The 18243-nt window shown below is 56.8% G+C and overlaps 1 protein-coding gene and 1 long non-coding RNA gene across 4 annotated transcripts in view; one reads left to right on the forward strand and one right to left on the reverse strand.

The window, feature by feature from the left end:
• SHANK2 (SH3 and multiple ankyrin repeat domains 2) overlaps window positions 1-18243 on the forward strand; it is a 509904-nt gene that overhangs the window by 235079 nt on the left and 256582 nt on the right. For all 3 annotated transcript variants that reach the window (XM_038563628.1, XM_038563629.1, XM_038563630.1), the window contains 2 exons: window positions 8531-8700; window positions 16306-16419. In XM_038563628.1, the coding sequence (XP_038419556.1) occupies window positions 8531-8700; window positions 16306-16419 (284 nt within the window). The remainder of the gene's footprint in view (window positions 1-8530; window positions 8701-16305; window positions 16420-18243) is intronic.
• LOC119864240 lies at window positions 835-7166 on the reverse strand. The gene is made up of 3 exons (XR_005373547.1): window positions 6962-7166; window positions 1941-6382; window positions 835-1678 (listed from the first exon to the last, which is right to left on the reverse strand). It is a non-coding gene; the product is annotated as an uncharacterized LOC119864240 (long non-coding RNA).

Raw genomic sequence — 18243 nt, forward strand, 5'->3', positions numbered from 1 at the left:
GGTTCCAGGTGTTGGGGCAGTGGGCCAGCTTTAAGCCTGTGCCATGGCCCCTCTGGTGGAAGGTGACATCAGTATGACCAATCTGCCCCTTGAATAGTCCCTGGTGAGGAATGCCAGCCCGGGACAAGGGCCTCAAATCCCGGAGCAGGTTTGCTCACAGAATGGAACCTTTGGAATGGAGCCACAAACTTAAGAAATTAGAGACCGCACCCCCTTCCGGGTGGGGGTCCTGGGAGGTTCTGGGGTGGTGGGAATCCACCTGGCTCTGCACACCCCTTCCCGGGGACAGAGCTCCCATCTTTTCAGGTTGTGGGTGTGAAGGGGCACCGTGGGGCACTCTGGCTTGAGTCTCTGCCCGCCTGTGCAAGCCCTCTCCCTGCTTCCTGGGGACATGCCAACCAAAGCTTTGCTTTCCTAGAGGAGCAGGGACTGGTTTCCGCAGTAAGAACTCAGTGCAATGGCTGATCCCTTCCTGTGCCTGTGATGACCCAGAGGGAGTAGGGTGGGCTGCAGCTCACAGTGGGGGCAGGGCAGGGGTACAGTCAGGGTCAGGGGGGCACTGCCAGGCCCAGGCCCAGGCTCAGAGTCGGGGTGGTTCTCTGGCTGGCCTGCTGCTGCCTGACCTGGGGAGCTAATGGCAGGTCACCAGGATGTCAGGAGTAGGGATCAAGGAGCAGTGGGACTCCTGGGTTTATGTTTGTCACCTGGTGGGGAGGTAGGGCCAGGCCAGGGGAACCCACCCTGGGGGAGCAGGTGCATCTTGGCTGCTGACGAATCAATCTCCTGGCACTTCACAGGTCACTCCTCACCTGGCGCTCTCTCTCCTTCCATGTTTGGGGACATTCAGACTCTGCTCTCTCATTGGTTGCACAAGGTCATGTATTACCAGTCTCCTGTGTGCTGGGTGCTCACCATGAGGAAGCAAATGCTATGTCCCCACCCAGAAGTGAGGATAGGAGGGATGAGAGCTCCCAGGGTTGGTGTAGTTGAGGACACGGAGCCACAGGCACCCCCAACAGAGCCTCTAAACCTCCGTAGGGCATGTGGGGGTTTCCATAGAGAAGCAAAGATTCCGAAGTGGGGAAGGAGGTGGGCTGGCTGGACATCAGGGTGGGGGCAAGGGGTCCCGTGTGACTGGAGCGGACAGTGGGAAGTATGAGCAAGGAGACACAGAGCTGTTACCCATCACTCAGGAGTTCCTGGTGTTTTCCCCATCCCCACCTTCTTCCTCTTGGAGCCAGGGGTGGTCTTAGGCTTGCAAATGGGCAGAAACCCAACTCCAGTTGGTTTCTTTGGGTCTCCATAGGGAGTGTTGGAGCAACTGCACGAAGCTGGTGCTTGGTACCTCTCACTTGTCCAGTCCACAAACGTCCTGGCTCATGCTGGTGCCCCAGCTAGTGTCACTGTGGCCAGTGGGAGGGGACATCCTGATGACCATCCATTCCCAGATCTCTTCTCAGGACCCCATGGGGGCGGGCAGCTGTGGAGTGTGGGGTGCTATTTCTGGAGCATCAGAAGCAGGACAGAGCCCAGAGTCCATGCTGGGGCCACAGCGCAGAGAGCGGTGGACGCTGTGGCTTCATGCCCATCTTCCTGGCTCCAGGGCAGAGAGAGGGACGATGCTGACAGTACTGGGGGTGAGGTAGGGTCTGAGCTTTAACACTGAAGAGACAACAGTCTGCGAATGACAAGATCTTGGGAGCTCTTGGGTTGGGCGTGCTACCCTCCTCACCAGAGCACCAAGCGGGCAACACTGTCCTCCCACCCATCCCGAGTGAGCCAGGAACCTGGGGACAGCCCAATTTTAGTAGGTCCCCAGGTCTGGCAGGTTCCTGCCTACCCAGAATAGCTAGGAAATGGCTCAGTTCACTCATCCACGTCACCCCACAACCAGCCACCAATTTTCTGATATTGAGAATTCAGTGATTTAGCTCTCATACCAAAACAACGTGGTTGGAATTCCATCTGGCTGTTCTTGGATGGAACACAAGGGAAATGTTGACAGTTTGGGGTAGGGAACTTCAGACCATCCTCACTGTGCTGGCAGGATGGAGGCGCCCCAGCATGGCCCCCTGTGCTTCCTTTCCCGAGAGGGGTTGGCACTCCCAACCCTGAGCCATGGTGGGGTGCTGGCTCCTGGTGCTATGGGACACAGTGCATAAAACAGGACATTGTGAGGATAAGACACCTTCCCTCTCAGGGCTCGTCACTGCATGGAGCAGGGAGCCCACAGGGAGCCCAGTGCTAGAGTCAAGGAGCTGGGATATGAGATCAGCTCTGTATTTCTGTCTAGATCACTCTTTGTGGAACCTCCATTTTCTCATCTGTAAAATGGGACTTTGGGGAGGTTCAAATTAACATAGAATGAGAAGATGCTTTAGCTGTTGTGGGGGATTGCACATCACTGCTGGTGCTTAGAACCATGCGTGCGCTCTGGTCTACAGGAGCTAATTTTCTCCTGTTCTTTGGCAAAGCCTTTCCAGGCATGGATTGATGGGTTAGGGAACTGACCATCTGCAAAATGTCTCAAGAAACACAGCTCCCCAGATTGGAGCTGTGTTCACTTTGACTTCTCTGCCCAGTAACACACACTCTGGTGCCAGCTGGAAACAGCTGGCTCACACAGGCAGCCTGTTACCCGTTCCAGTAAAAGCAAGGACTGGCAATGGTGCTAATGTCCACTTAACACCTGCGAAGAGTAGTTCCTGTTGACTCATTCTCCAGTCACTGTGGATCGTCCCCTCTTAAAAGATGGAGAAATAGGCTGCAAGAGGTTAATTCACTTGTCTAACATCTGTAGTAAGTGGTTAGCTGGGCATCTGGTGGGGTCCTTGTGAAATTTGGGTGAATAAGTGAATATGAAGTTTGGATAAGTGGTAAAATTAATAGATGGATAGATGGACAGATGGATGGATAAATGGAAAGATGGATAAATAGATGTGGGTAAGCAGGTGGATGAGGCTAGATGGGTGGATGGATGGATGGATGAGTATCTGGATGTGGGTGGCTAGATGGATAAATGTAGGATGGTTAAATGGATGGATGGATAAGAGTAGGTGATTGAGTGGATGGGTGGATAGGTGGATGGGTGGATGTTTAGGTGGATAGATGTATAGGTGGGTGGGTGCGTTAGTGAATGGATGGATGGGTGAATGGAGCAGTAGATGGATGGATACCATCACCCCCAATACAAAGTTAAGCTAAAAATAGAAAATTGACATGAAATCATATATAATAGTTTTAGGAGGACATACAAGGTCCTCAGCATATAGACAAGGTCATGAGTGTATAACTCTGTTCCGTGACAAGGAACAAGCATATGTGGTATGTGGTGTGTGCGAGTGTATGCACACATGTGAGGGGGGAGGTGCTTCGCCGGGTGCTTTAACTGTTCTCACTTTTCATAGCTCATTCGTCTCCTTCCTGTCATCATAACTTTGGGTAGAAGAAGCTGTGCTCTAACCCAACTTTTCAACCCAGTTGAAATATCAACAGCACGTCCTTCCTCCTCTCCCTCTCCATCCCTTCTATCCATTCATCCCTTCTATATAACCATCCATCCATCCACCCCTTCTTCACCTACCCATGCTTCACTCCATCCCCCAATCAATCCAGCCACCCACCTACCCATCCAACTTTTCCTTCATGCATCCAACAGATGGTGAATGAGCACCTGGTTTGTGTCAAGCACCGTTAGGCACTTGGGATAAAGCCTCAAACAACACAGCCTTTGAGGAGCTTGTATTCAAGTCGGGGATGGGGAGTGAAAGCCAATGAAGAAAAAGGGTCTACAAATCCTACTATAAACTCCCTTTTCTCCAGGGTCCCAAAGTGTGGCTCAGGTGACGCTCTCTCCCCAAGTCCCAGAGTGATGACACATCACGGTCCCTCAACCTGCTGGCTGCACATGGAGGGAAGTGCTGGCCCCCGAGGTCCACAGCACGGAGGGAAGGGTGCTGATGTGCTAAGTCCACAAGCACCGCAAGGCTAAGGTGGTGAATACCGCCAGGCATTCGAATCAGGCCCAGGTTAATAAATCCTGCCGCTCACCCTTTTAACGTTCCAGCCCTGCTGTGGGAATGTCGCGTTTAACAGCAGCTCTGCTGGCGGCCTTTGTTTCCACCCAAAAATAAATAGGTACCAAACCTACTAATGGTTTTCCTCCTCCAACTGGCCTTTCAAAATGGGTTGTGAAGGACTAATGCTTTAAGAATATCCGAACACGAGATCTCAATGGCTCTGATGCCTCAAAAGCGTGCTAAGATGGAAATTTCTGTTTTCCTGCACCGCGTACCACGTTGAAAGGCTCCAGAGCTGGAGGTGGTACAGTCGTGCCTTCTAAGGAAACACTCCCAGCCCAACCTGCCCCTGAACTCACATCCAAACATCTGAGGATTTCAACCAACATTCTCATCAATGGTCTTATTGGATGGAAAGCAGGCTTTTGAGATGGCAACTGGTGTTTAAGGAGGAGCCTGGGCAGATGCCCGTTCCGGGAGTGTCTGCACCCAGGCGCCGTTTCTACATTGTCAACTCAGCTCCAGAGCTCAGGGGCAGGGGTGCCAGTCGTGGATGCCTACAGCTGGGTGCAAGGCATGGGCCGCACCCCATGGTGACCCAGTAGGTGGAGACCCAAAGCAAAAAGGTCTGTGAGTGGCAACACAGGTGCAGTCAGCTGAGGGCCTACTGTGTGCTGGGCACGGGATTCCTGGCAGGGAACAAGCCGGATGTGGTCCCCGTCCTTATCTTAAAATCAGATAATAAAATAAGCACGTGTAATAGATCATTACCTGAATGATCTATTCTGGAAGAGAATCATGATCAACAGGCAGCCGTGGCCACAAAGAACTGGCCAGAGTCCAGTTTGGATGAAGGGACATGAGTAGAGCTGAAATTCAGAGAGCAGCTTGGGGAGAGCAGGAGATGAAGTGGGGCGCTGGGCGGAGCCTGTCATGCAGGATCTCACAGGCCAGGAGTCTGGCCTCGATGCTAACCCCACTGTGGGGCCAGGATGTGTTCCTGGCAAGGACCCAGTGGTGCTTCCTCAGGGAAACCTTTTCAGAGGTGGTCCTTGGGACCATGGCCCTCCCACAGCACAGGGGGACACAGCACAGGTGGCAGTCCTGTCCCCCAGTCCCCAGGACAGGGCGCTGTGGGAGGACAGCCCGGAGACCTCTCTAAGTAGGGGAGGAGGGCCCGTCAGGGACCCCACTGGAGCTCCCTCTCACGCCCTCACCCTGGCTCACTCCAAAGAGCAGGTGCTGGGAGCTGGCATTCAGGAAAGCCGAGGCCAGATGAGCATCTCCCTATGTGAACCACAGATGGGAAATGGGAGCGTATAGCCCAGAGTGATCTGAATCCTCCCCAGTGCGCCTGATGGGAGGTGGGGTCCCCGGGAAGAGACTCCCCACCAGGATTCTCCTAAGACCCTGCAGGAGGTGTAGTGGCTCTGCATCGGGTCCCAAGCATTCCGATGCTGCCCAAACCAGAACCAATTCAGGAGAGAAAGGGGCAGCGGGTGGGGACCTGCTTTCTGGGAAGAATCCAGAACAGGGGGAGAAAGCCAGGGAGGAGTACCTGCAGGGAGCTCTTCACCTCTATCCCCTCATATCCTCCTGCAGCCCCAGCTTGGGGTCCTACCCCGCTATCACACACTGTAGACACGGCCCGTGCATCAAGGACTATTCCACCACTGAGGACCCTGGTGTGTGGTATCTTTTCCAAGCCCACTCCTTGCTGCCTACCCCAAGCCTCTTTTACTTTGTGTGGGTCCAGGTGGAGTGGCCCCAGGGCCAGTTTGCCTATTGCAGAGAAATTGGGTCCCCTTGGTCCTCAAGGCCCACTTCCCCTGCCTAGAAGTCAAAGAGGAGCCCCCCCGCCCCCATGCCCAACCCACTACTCTCCTCTTAGCTCTCAACCCTGGGCCAAACCAGCCCTGAGTTTGGCTGAAATGAGGGATAGATTGAATGAATGAATCATCCCTGAGCATAGGCAGGTGCCACAGGAGGCTGGCGGTGTCCTCTCAGGCGGGAACCTGGCGGGCTCTTCTGCTTTTCCTGCCTTCTTTCCCACGACAGGCAGGTGACCCAGACTGCCCTTCCTCTCTGTGAGTCCACTGGCTTGCCAGGATGTTACCTTAGACCACAGCGGTCACACAGCATGCCTCTGGCAGATGTCACCTGCTCCAGATGTCATCCTGGCTTGCCTGAAGATGCATGACATCCATCCCAGGGAACATCTGGCTCTTTGGGACGAGGCCCAAAGTGGATTTTCTTGTCTGTGCACATCGATTTGTAGCTTCTGGGCAAGGAGGTAATGTAGGGCCACTGAGCAAGGCCACCTGTGACCTCCATCTGTGGCTTGAACGTGGTTGTAGAAGTCTCTGGGGGGGAGGAAAGAGCAGAGCATGAGGACAGAAGATGACCTCTCTCTTTTGGAGCCCAAGTGGGTACCCAGAAAATCTCATGTGACCAGCCCAGTGTCCTGCCCACCCAGTGTCCTATGTGCATTAGGGTGGGCTCTGGCCCCTGGGGTCAGGTCAGTGTTCGTCCACATCATGCTTGTAGAGGTCAGGGTAGACATGGCCCGTGTCATGGCCTCCAGCTCCACATGTGTAGACACGGGCCCTCCTGGCTAACTCCCACAATCGTGACGGCGAACTGGAAAGTGGGAGGTACACAACACGGCACCGTCACACTCTGTGAGCTTGTCCAAGCCCAGGCAACAGCAGGTATCATTTACCGAGGGTACAGATATGGGTAGAGCATGGGACAAAGGGAACACGGAGCGTTCACATCAACTCCCACGAGCAAGTGGTTGTGTCAGCTTCCAAAATCCTCCCTACAGGCCTGTTCCGAAGCAGCCCCTGCCCACAGGTGAAAACTTCTTCCTCACAGAAACCTCAAGGGCCCGTCCGCAGACTTCCGGGCCACAGTATCTGCGGTCGAGAGGAGAGCCTTACCTGGGGACCCTACCCTCCATGGACATGAGTTTCCGACTCGAGCAGGCCCCTCCTGAGACCCAGGTGTCATTCCCCAGATTGAAATCCATGGCCAGAGCCGTCCACGTACTTTCTCTGCAGCTCCCAACACAGGAAGACAAGCCAGCGTGACACCCGGGACTGTCCCTGGTTAGGACGAGGGTGGGCGTGCTCTCTTTCCCCTGCCCAGACATGGCGGGCTCTGGTCACCTGTCACAATGGTGCAGGGATGTCCTCATGGAAACCGCGTGACCCCTTTGTGAATGTGCCCTGGCGCACGCATAGCCCTTGTAGGGCCGGCTGGGGTGTGTCTTGGACCTTGGCATGGGGACATTTGCTCTTTGTGAAATAACGTAAAACAAGAAGGCGGACCCACTTCTGGTGAGAAGTTAGCAAGGCCAGGGCGGCTGGGGCAGCCACTCCTGTGATCACCAGACCTCTTCACGATGGTGCAATTTTCTCACCCAGAGGGGCTGGGAGGCACAGCAGAGCCAGTAAAATGCCAGAGACCCGGGGTATGCCCCAATTTCTGCATCACTGGGGTCTTTTTTAAAGATTAATAGATTTATTAGAGAGAGAATACACACAGGTCTGCAGGTGCACGGGGAAGAGAGGCAGAGGGGAGAGAGTCCTAGGCAGGCTCCTTGCTCAGCACAGAGCCCAACGCGGGGCTCCATGCCAGGACCCTGAGATCACCACCTGAGCCGAAACCAAGAGTCAGACGCTCGACCCACTGAGCCACCCAGGCGCCCACTGATTTTTATTTTTCTAAGAGTTGTGCTAAAGTACACATAGCATACAATTATAAATTTGACTGTGTTTGAGCACACAGTTCTGTGTTACTAAAGCACATTCACCCTGTTGTGCAGCCATCCCCACCATGCATCTCCAGTACTGTCCATCATCCCAGAGACTCCATCCTCCTGAGACATGGACCCTGTCCCTCCCCCTGTGACCACCCGTCCACTCTCTGTCCCCAGGGGACACTGACCCCAGCCCTCCCCCGGCCCTGTGACCACCGTACACCGTCCTACTTAGGAATGTGACTCCAGGTCTCTGCCATCAGTGGAATCACACCAGGAACACCTCCCTTGGCTGACTGGCTTCTTTCACTGAGTTGATGTCCTCAGGATTCATCCATGTTATGGCAGGTGTCAGAATGTCCTTCTCTTTAAGGCTGGATCGTAGTCCACTGTGGGGATGGACCACCCTGTGTTTATCCATTTGTCCTTGGCCTGGATCCTTGGGTCGTGTCCGTCTCGGCTGTTGGGAGCAGTGCTGCTGTGGACAGGGTGTGCGAACGTGTTGGAGCCTCTGCTCTATCTGTTCTCCCGGGAGGGCTCCCAGAAGTGAGGTGCTGGAGCTCCCTGAGTCTCGTATCCCTGGACGCTGTCCCGGCGCATCTTCATGTCTTACCCCGTCTGGAATCAGGGGCTCCCACGGGGTCTGCTCGCAGCCCAGTGTGGTGGGGTGGGGTGGGCTGCGGGCCGGGGTGTGACGTGCCCCGTCTCAGGCTGTGACCCTCTCCCTCTGTCTGCCCCTCCCTTTCAGGCCGGCTTTCCCGCCTGGCGCCAGCAGGGATGCGCTGTCGGCCTTCGAGTACCCGGAGCCCAAGCGGAAGTTGTACAGCGCGGTGCCAGGGAGGCTCTTCGTCGTCGTCAAGCCATACCACCCTCAGGTCGACGGCGAGATCCCCCTTCACCGTGGTGACAGGGTCAAAGGTCAGTGTCCACTCTGCTTCTGGGGCCAGGGCCCCAGTTGACCAGCCCTGTTGGGGTGTTGGCGTCTGAGGCACTGCTTCCCAGGGCCCCTGCGGGACACCCGGAGCCCAGGCGGGCAGAACTGGGAGCAGACTGGGCTCGGCAGCCATCGCCGTGTCTGCTAGGGAAGGAGCACACCCATCTGGAATGAGAGTCCGTCGCGGAAAGTGCAGGGGAGAGAGGCGGAGCTCCTTTATCCCCAGGAAGGCATGGAGGGCCCCTGGAAGAAGTGATACGGGGAGGGCACCTGACACAGGTCGGATCTGGGCCTGTCTTGTTGGGAGTCGGGAGGGGTGTCTGGGTGGACTGTCCAGCACAGCCTGGAGCCTGCAGCGCTCCTGGGACGGAGGTCCACTGGGTCGGATGGAAGGGTTCCCAAAGCAGAATCCTGGGAAATGTGCTTGAAAAGCTTTGAAGGGCTCCGTGCACACCAGGCCACGGAGCTAGACTTTGTTCCCAGGGTCCTGGGGAACCAGTGGTGGTTTCTGAGCAGGGAGTTCAGGGATGCGAGGCCGTTAGGGAAGATGGGTGTAGGTAGGGCATGTACAGGAGGTGTGCAGTGGTGTAGCCTGGCCCTGTGGTGTTGAGGCCCTGTGAGGACACAGGAGAGCCCCAGGCGTGGGCTGCAGGTGGCATGGGGGCATCTGAACCCACCAGCTAGGGCAAGAAAGGCGCACAGCACGCGTGACCGGCCATGCAAGGGCCCTGTCCCTGGAGGACAGGCTTCCAGAAGATGCATGGCAGGCGATGAACGGTATGCCCCTTGGAGGTCGGCAGGCCAGGGCCACATGCTGCCTGCCCCACCTTGTCACCACCGGGCCTGGGCTGGTGTGTAACCCAGAGCCCTTCCCTGTGCCCCGTGCTACCCTGCTGGGCTTTGCAAGTTTCTGATGACAAGTGGAGCCCTGTTCTCTTGCGGCTGCTCTTGGTCATCCAGCCGCACGCATACTTGGCCATCTGGTAGCATGCGCCAGTCCCAGAGGCTCTGTTCCTGTTCTTTCTGGTGTTTGTCTTCACCTTAGATCACCTCTATTGATCTATTTCCAATACTCTTTCCTGCACAATGTTTCCTTCACTTATTAAGTCCATTTTGCAAATGTTTTAATTTCAGAAGTCATGTGTTTGCTTATTTATTTTTAAAAAGATTTTATTTATTTATTCATGAGAGACACAGAGAGGCAGAGACACAGGCAGAGGAAGAAGCAGGCTCCACGCAGGGAGCCCGATATGGGACTCGATCCCGGGACTCCAGGATCACTCCCTGAGCTGAAGGCAGGCGCTAAACCGCTGAGCCACCCAGGGATCCGAGAAGTCACGTGTTTAAACTCTTAAGAGTTTCCATGTTTTTTTTTTTTTTTCTTTTTAATCATTTCTCTTTTTGGTTAGACTTCCCACTTGTCTGTTGTGGTTTCTTGCTCCCTGAGAGCCTGTGCCGGGCTAGGTCTCTGGCATGTGGGGTCAGCACACCGAGGCCCCCGTCTGCTAGCCCACTGTCAGGGCCACCTTGGGCTGGGCTTGTTCGTTTTTCTCCCCTCTTGTGAGAACGGGCTCCATCCTCCTGGGTCTTCATGTGTCTGGTGATCCTCTATTGCATCCTGGACATTGGGCAGGTTATTTTGTGGCCATCCTGGTCTCGGTTAGTTTTCTTCCATTTTGGTGGGTTGCCTGGGTGACAGTTCCGGGCCAGCTGAGATCTGGAGCCCAGCTGAGCTGCTCCGTGTCTGCTCTAGAGGCACACGGTCCATGAGGGACGTGGTGAGGCTGTCTGCTGGCCCCTCTCGGCCTCCTTCCCCCTGTGGGGACACCCTCCAGGGTACATGTGTTCCCGACTTTGTCCCTCAAACCGCTCAGACTGATGGTCTTCCCTGCGGGCCCCTCCCTCCACCGGCAGCCCTGCTTTGTGGACCAAGTGCTGGTTCCAGGCCATGGACAGGAGTTCTCCGCCCCACCTCCCCTCTTGCAGGCCAGCAGGCATCCCACCAGGCCTGTCCGCCCCTCCGCACATTCCGGCCCGTTTCCCACTGCACTCGGGGTTCACAGCTGTCTTCCCTGGTGTCCAGCGGGGCCGTGCCCATCACACCTATAAGCAGAAGCCCCCGTGCTGTCCCTATTTTGCTGCGATATTCTTGTCAACTTTCAAATCATAAACATTCAAGTTACAAATGTAGACATTCGCATGACCTGCAACTTTAATTTTAGCCCCAGAATGCATCACAGGGTAGGCTTTCTCCCCTGCATGTGAGCGGTTTCCAGGTGTCCCCGCGACAAGGATGCTGCCTCTGCAGACGGGTTGGCTGGCGGCTTCGCCCTGGCCCTCACACAGGGCCCCAGGCAGCCGGCGACAGAAATGTGTTGCTGAGAGCCTGGGGCCCCCAGGCTGCGGTCTGTGCTTGTGCTGCCGCCGCGGCCATGCATCTTCCTGGCGCATCCCCTGTGCCATGGCTGTGGAGGGCGTGCTGGAGGTGCCCCGGGGACACCTGGCTCCTGGCAGAGCTGAGGGGCCAGGCCACCTTCCCCCAAGCCCCCCAAGAGACCCACCTCTAGGAACAGCCACTATTCTGAGAAAGCTGGGAAGAGCAGGCCCCCCCAGACCTGCTGCATACAGGAGCTCTCAAATGAGTACCGCTGGGTGGTGACGCGCAGTCAGCCCAAGCCCAGGGAGGCCAGTGGCTTATGTGAAGTCAGAGGCCCACCCTGTGGCCCCCAACATACCACCTGGGGCTCCCCGCATGGCCCAACTCTGAAATGGGCTAAGTCTCGGCCCACAGCCCTGGACTTTGATTCCCTGGAGGCCCACTGTCCCCTGTACCTCCAGGCCCACGAGGGGCTTCAGGCTGGCCTGGCAGGTGCCTGAGGAGCCTGCCTAGTGACACTGGCCAGTCACTTCATATATGGGAGCTCCATATGTCAGTGACAGTAACAGAGGAGTGGAAACTCCATCAGTGAGCACCTACTGTTTACTGTGCAGACTCCTGGGTGTGTCATATATGGTTTTACGTGTGACCTTCGTAGAAACTGTGGGCCAAAGGCATCAGTTTGCTCAGGTGTCACAAAGTCTCTTAGTCTGGGCAGCTTGAATGACAGGATTCACCGTCTACCAGTCCTGGAGGCCAACGCCCGAGGTCCAGGTGTGGGCAGGCGTGTCCTCCTGGAGCCTCTCTGCATGTGTGTGGACAGCCGTGCTCTCCCTGGGTCCTCACAGGGTCGTCTCTCCATGTGTGTCTGTGTCCTGATGCTCTCTTCCTGTAGGGACCCCAGTCACACTGGATCAGGACCTCCTTGGTGACCTCATGTTACCTTAATCACCTCTTCAAAGACCTGATCTCCAAGTAGAACCCTATTCGGAGGTGCTCAGGGTCAGGGCTCCAACACAGGAATTTGGGCCATAATTCGGCCCGAGCACCTGTCTTACAGATGCAATACCCGTGGTGAAGAACTCCCAGTCTCCCACAGCTGATTACGGGGGGCTTGGGGCTACAGATCTAGTTGGTCTGGACCCCGAGCCCACACTGGTCCCACCTCTCCCCGCTTTGTCCCAACTACTCTCTCTGTATTCCGCTTGCTGCCAGCTTTATTCAGCTGTGCCCACATTTGTGGTCTTGACATGTGCTGGAGAGACAAGATGCAGATTTACTGTCTCCCCAACGTGTTCCAGCCTGGACACTTGGTGGTCGGCCAGCCTGCTGGGCTCTGTTCTGGAAGGAGGAGATCACTCATTCCCCCCAGCTCCCTCTCATGGAGTATTGGGTGTTCCCAAAGCAGCACCAGAGGCAGGTAAATGAGCAGGTGCACAGACCCAGGTGTGAAGCAAGGGTGCCACATGTCCTTGGGTCCCTGGGAGGTGAGGCATAACCTCCCCGGCTAGATGGCTCCCAATTCTGGAAGGAGGTTCAGCAGAGAGGTGTGAGCAATGAGGCACTACTGGCAGCCTTTTCCACAGCAACTGAGGGATGTGCCTCTCCTGGGAAAGGCATCCCAAGTAGGTGTACCAACAGTGTCCCCTACACTGGTGCCGTGAGAAAGGGACAGATGAGCGAGGGCCAAGTCACGCAGCCCCTCACTGCCTGCACTCAAAACTTCCAAGTGTGGGGTCATTCGATGCTTAATGCTCCCCACTTCTGCCCACGTGTACTGTGGGAGCTGCTGGTAGAGGAGCTTTGGGGGGTCCGCAGATCAGGCTTGCTCAAGGAAGAAACCAGAAAGTGGAAAGGGTCATCTCAGTGTCCATACTCAGAGAGGCAGCCAGACTGCTGGGGTGTGCTGGTGTGAGTGCGTGTGTGCGCGTGTGTGCGCATCTGCCTGCATGGGAGTGAGTGCATGGGTCTCTCTACTGCAAGACAGTTGAAAGGTAGGGGTCTCTGGCTGGGTCTCCATCAAGGCACCAGCATTCCTGCCTCCCATGTGACCGTATCACAATCAGGGTCTGTGATCTGGGCTACAGATGCCACATGCACCCCCTTCCTTCCAGCCACACCTGGCCCAGTGAAGAGAAGCCCAGCATGGGCCCCATGGGACTGACCATGGACTGGCTGCCATGGCTGGTCCTGAGCTGTAGGGTGATGAGCTGAGCCCACAGGGCCAGGTGGCTGGGACTGAGGTCCCTGTGGTGGAGAGCAGAAACCAGAGGCCCAGGGCAGCCAGCACTGGTGATTTGTACCTGCACAGAGTCCCTTTCTGAGCTCCTTGGAGGCCCAAGGAGGGTATTCTGGGGTGGGGGGTGGGGGTAGAAGGCTCCCAGAGGTCTTGTCAGGCCCCCCCCAGCAAGTCTGCAGGGGCAGGTTTCTGATGGGAGTCAACACAGGCAGACAGATCGACCACTCTTGGAGAGAAGGACACTGCGAGCCAAGCCCTGGGCCGCCTTCTCCTTCCCAGCCCATGTCTCCTTGGATGTGGATGGGAAACAAGTGCAAGAAGAGCAGGGAGCTACAGGCCAGGGGATTTGGGGGCCACGGAGGTGGCCAGTGAAAGGCAGAACCATAGGAGACCCCACGTCTGCGGCCTGGATGAGGGGAGGCTGGGAAGGGGAGGGGCCCCACAGCTCAGGGGCAGGAGCAAGTGCTCAAGGCAGGAGTGTGGACCCAGGCCAAGGAGGGATCGGGCCTGTGGACATATGCAGAGAGGGACAGATCCCCTCCCACTATTGTCCCCAGGTGTCGCCCCAGCCTGAAAGCCACCCCTCACTGCAGGAGGGCCGGGACTGCAGGGAGCTGGGCCTGTCTCCCACCGAGAGCAGAAATGATGGAGGCCAGCTCCCCGACTTGCACCTCAAAGGATGGCTGCAAAGGGCTTCTGTCCTGAAGATTGCCGGGTGGGCCATGCAGGCCACTGGCAGTTGCCGTCCAGCCCATTACACTGGCCAGTGTCCCCTTCCTCCCGGCTGTGCTGTGCAGCCCCTGGCATCCTGGCTGCCTGGCCAGCGGCTCTTGGAGACAAGCAGCCGGCTGTGAGCTAAGGGAATTGTCTCCCCTGGACCTCACAGGGTGCACAGCAGAAGCAGGAGGCCTGGGTGCCTGGCTGGTAGGGGCAGGAAATCTAGCAGGATTTCTGGGGAACCCAAGCTCACCTCTTCCAGGAGAGTGGAGTCCTGGCTGCAGGCAGGAAGGCCCTGGGGTCCTGCCAATAACCACCAGCTCCCTGGGTGGGCCCTAACTCTCACTGGGCACTCGGGTAGGGTCCTTCCTCAGTGACCCAGATAGGGGTGGGGCGGAGCTTGGCACAGGGGGTGGGGCCTTCTGCAGTGACCGTCCAGCCCAAGCCTGGTGACTGCACAGCTCATCCAGCCACCAGCAGCTACTGGGTTCCCACGTACAAGGCAGGGCCGTGTGTCTCTGGAGGGGAGAGGCCTGGCATAGCGGCCAGTTAGTGGACAGCTGGACAGGTACCTTCTCCAACCGCTTTGCCTCAGTTGTGGCCTCAGCAAGTGTGTGGGCTTGTAGAGGGCGAGATCCTCCGTGCAGAATGTCTACTACTCAGGGCCTTTAATCAGCAATTTATGAGTAAGCCCAACCTAGCTCCCCCTTCTCTCCCAAGGAACACCCTTTCTCACCTGGTCACAGGTGTGCCCTGAGCAGGGGGGCAGACAAAAACCCAAGCATGTAAGCCCAGATGTGCAGCCAGTGGCCCCGGCATACATGGCTGCAGGACTCGCTCGCAGCTCCTTAAGGGCAGAGGGGGCTTATCCTGCTGGCAGCCTAATATGTCCCAAATGGGACCCAGAGTCCTCCCTGCACCCCCTCCTGTGCACCCCTGCTCCTCCCACCTGTGCCAAGAGGACCACCAGCTAGCGCTCACTCACGAGGCACAGAGGGTGTCCTCGGGCCCTCCCTGGCCTCTTCCCGGCATCCGGGGCATGTCCTCCTGTGTCCCCCTCTCCTCACAGAGGTGAAACTGCCCCAGCATGCAGGGCCTCTCAGCCTTTCCTCTCCTCTGCTGGTCTTAGGATAACAAGAACTTGCTCAGAAGTGTCACCTGGTACTCATTACACACAAAACTGTAGTGTGTCTTCTCTGACTCCCTGGTGGGCCGCCTGGAGAGAAGCCGTGAGCAGGGGCAGAGCTCCACACGGAGCTACATGCCTCTGCCTCACACATGGAAGCTCTGTGAATAGTACCGAGCTCCGACACATGAGGGAACCGGAAGCTTTCCTGCATGTCCCATAGATGAGGTGTGACCTAGACGTGTGGCTTTGGCCTGTCCAGCATACGGGCAGGTACCCAGCCTCCTTTTGCTGCAAGGCAGTGCTCCATCTGAGATGACCCTCTCAGATCCCAATTCTTTTGGGGAAACTGAGGTGCATCCTTGCCACCTGGGCTGCTTGGAGTGTAAGGGGCAACAGCAGTTTTTGGAGGAAATACTGCCAGCCGTGCTTGAAACTGCCTGTCTTCACATTTCTACTCTGCAGTGTCCTTCCGCCCCATAGACAGGCTGCCACCCTTCTCTCTCGGGGGTTTGGCAAGCCCCTGTCCCCTGCCAGTACCTGAGTGATCTATAGGCCCTTCACCGGTAGGTTGACTCACCAAAGGCACAGGGCTCCAGCTGCTGGCCTCTCTCCAGGGCTCCTGGCCTCAGGGCCAGACAGACTGTGGGCTCAGCAGATAGCCTCTCACTAGGGACAGTGCAGACCCCTTCCCCAGCTTGGAGGAGGCAGACATGACCTCATCGTTCCTTATGTCCATAGAGGTGACCTGTCCCCTACTTGTAGACACTTGACATAATTGACGGTGGGGACTTAGGGTTCCCCTCTCCTGTCTCAGCCGAGACACCAAGAGAGGGGCAAAGTAGTCGCATGGCTTGTGGTGTCAGAGAAAGATGCCAGGACGCCAGCACTTGCATTGTAAGGAGAGAAGGGACCTGGCGATTCTGGTGTCCACGTCCTGGGCACTGTCCTCTCCAAGGGACCCTGTACCAGGTCTGCTCGTCCACAGCTGAAGGAAGCGTGGACAGCCGGCAGACGGCCCAGAGCCTCCAGCTGTGCAGGCTTGGTAGACAGTGCCGGGCCTGCTCTCCTCACGCTCAACCCCGGACCCCATGAGCCCGCCCGCTAACAGCTTCCCTTCTTCTCTCTAGTGCTGAGCATCGGTGAAGGAGGCTTCTGGGAAGGCAGTGCCCGCGGCCACATCGGGTGGTTCCCGGCCGAGTGCGTGGAGGAGGTGCAGTGCAGGCCCAAGGACAGCCAGGCAGGTAAGGCGGAGAGGCGGGCCTCGCGTCTCCATGTCCTCCGGGCCCGGTGTGCCTGGCTGCAGAGAGTCCACGCTTCAAAGCAGGGACTTCTTTCTCTCTGTCATCGAAACAGGTTGATTCAGTTCCTCTGGGTCTTATCCAAACCAGAAATAGGTTGCAAGACGGTGCGGAAGCTTTTAGTTAAGGGGCTGCTCAGTACACGTTCCAGAAAACTCAGATCGTTCGTTCTAGCCATCAGAAAAGGCCTCTTGTGGGCCGATTAAATCTGGAAGCCTGGTTATCAATCGCCCATCGCGATGTCATACATGAGGTCATCAGAGGGCCTTCCCGTGCCCTCCCTCCGAACCACACAGTTCGATGTGTCGATAAACACTGCTCAGAAGAGGTTGGTGTTCGCGAAGGAAAATCATTTCGGCGTCTCTCAGAACTCCAAATATAGCCTTTGCTGAAAACCGCTTTAACGTTGATTGCCAAAAAAGTGAATTGATTAAAATGTTAAGAGGAGATCATTTATACAAAATGGCACTGAGAGAAAATAGGACGCCCGGGGAAAAGCGAAGCACTAACTGTCCTCCACGAGGAACCGGGTCGGTGTGTGCTCTCTGCCGGCGTTGGGCAGGACCCCAGACAGGAGGTGCCCATGTCAGGAGCGGCCACGCTCACTTGCAGCCCGTGGCTTTGCTGCATCTGCCTGTGCGGACTGGTGGCCCCATGGCCCCGTGGTCAGGTCTGCCAGGGTCAGCACGGCCGGGAGATGAGGTGTCGTGAAGACACGTGCTCTGGAAAGCATGGTAGTGTCTCCCAGTCGGCTGGGTACCCCCCACCCCCCCACACCGCTGACTTTGCAGACTCTATCAGGGATGCTCAGCTGGTTCCCTTTCTGAGAACTTGATTTCCGAGGGGTGTCAGTTTGTGCTAAGCTTCCCACTGTTCAATCTCAGCTCAGCTTCAAACACCAGAGGGAAACCATGACGTTCCTTGTATGGTAGGGGCGTTGAGGTAAGAGACGTCGTAAACTTAGGTTTGAAAGGGAAGGTCGGAATGTGCTCCTCTGGGGAAGGCGGCTGAGCGGGTCAGTGGGCAGCCGGTAGGTGGAAGTGTGCTTTCCTGGGTGTGGCGATGCATATCCTGAGCTCCTGGTACAAGCGGGACCTGCTGGCAGTGTCCTGCCCGCAGTGCCTGCCTGGCCCACCCGCATCCTCATCCTCCGTCCTCCTGATGGGGAGAGAAATCCCGCCATCCCTGCCTCCCTCCCCTGCTATATGGCTTCAGTGCCCCTGGCTTCCTGACACACACACTCTTTCCTTAGAAAGACTCAGGCACATGGGTACCAGGCGTTGCAGGCATTGTCATGCCTGGCTGCGGCAGCCCAGGGTGACTTCATGCACGGGTCACCTGGGCCTTCCTGCTCCCTGCATCCTCCAGAAAGTCCTGGCTTCCTGGAGAGAGGTAGCAAAAGGCAGGAGCACTTGGCCCCCCTCCTCCCGTCTCCCGCTGCGGGCCCTCCCCACCCACCTGCCAGCGCTGCCCCACTCACCCAGGGAAGACCTCCAGGTGGCAGGTGGGCACAGTGCATCTCATCCAGGCTGATGGTCCCCTCTGGAGGGGCTTCCCAGGGGCAGCGGCTTGAGTGTGTTTATCCTGGGGAAGCCGCCGGCTGTGTCAGACATTCCTAGAAGGATCTCCTTGCTCCTGCAACACTGCAGGATGGTGTCCTTTTCATAAAGTTGGTGTCTGCTACCCAGGGTGGTTCTCAGCCCAAAGTTCAACACTCCCAGCCAGATCTGGGGGCTCCCCGTGCGTCCTGGGGGACGTGGGAACAGG

This window comes from Canis lupus, chromosome 18, assembly GCF_011100685.1.
Source record: "Canis lupus familiaris isolate Mischka breed German Shepherd chromosome 18, alternate assembly UU_Cfam_GSD_1.0, whole genome shotgun sequence".
NCBI lineage: Eukaryota > Metazoa > Chordata > Mammalia > Carnivora > Canidae > Canis > Canis lupus.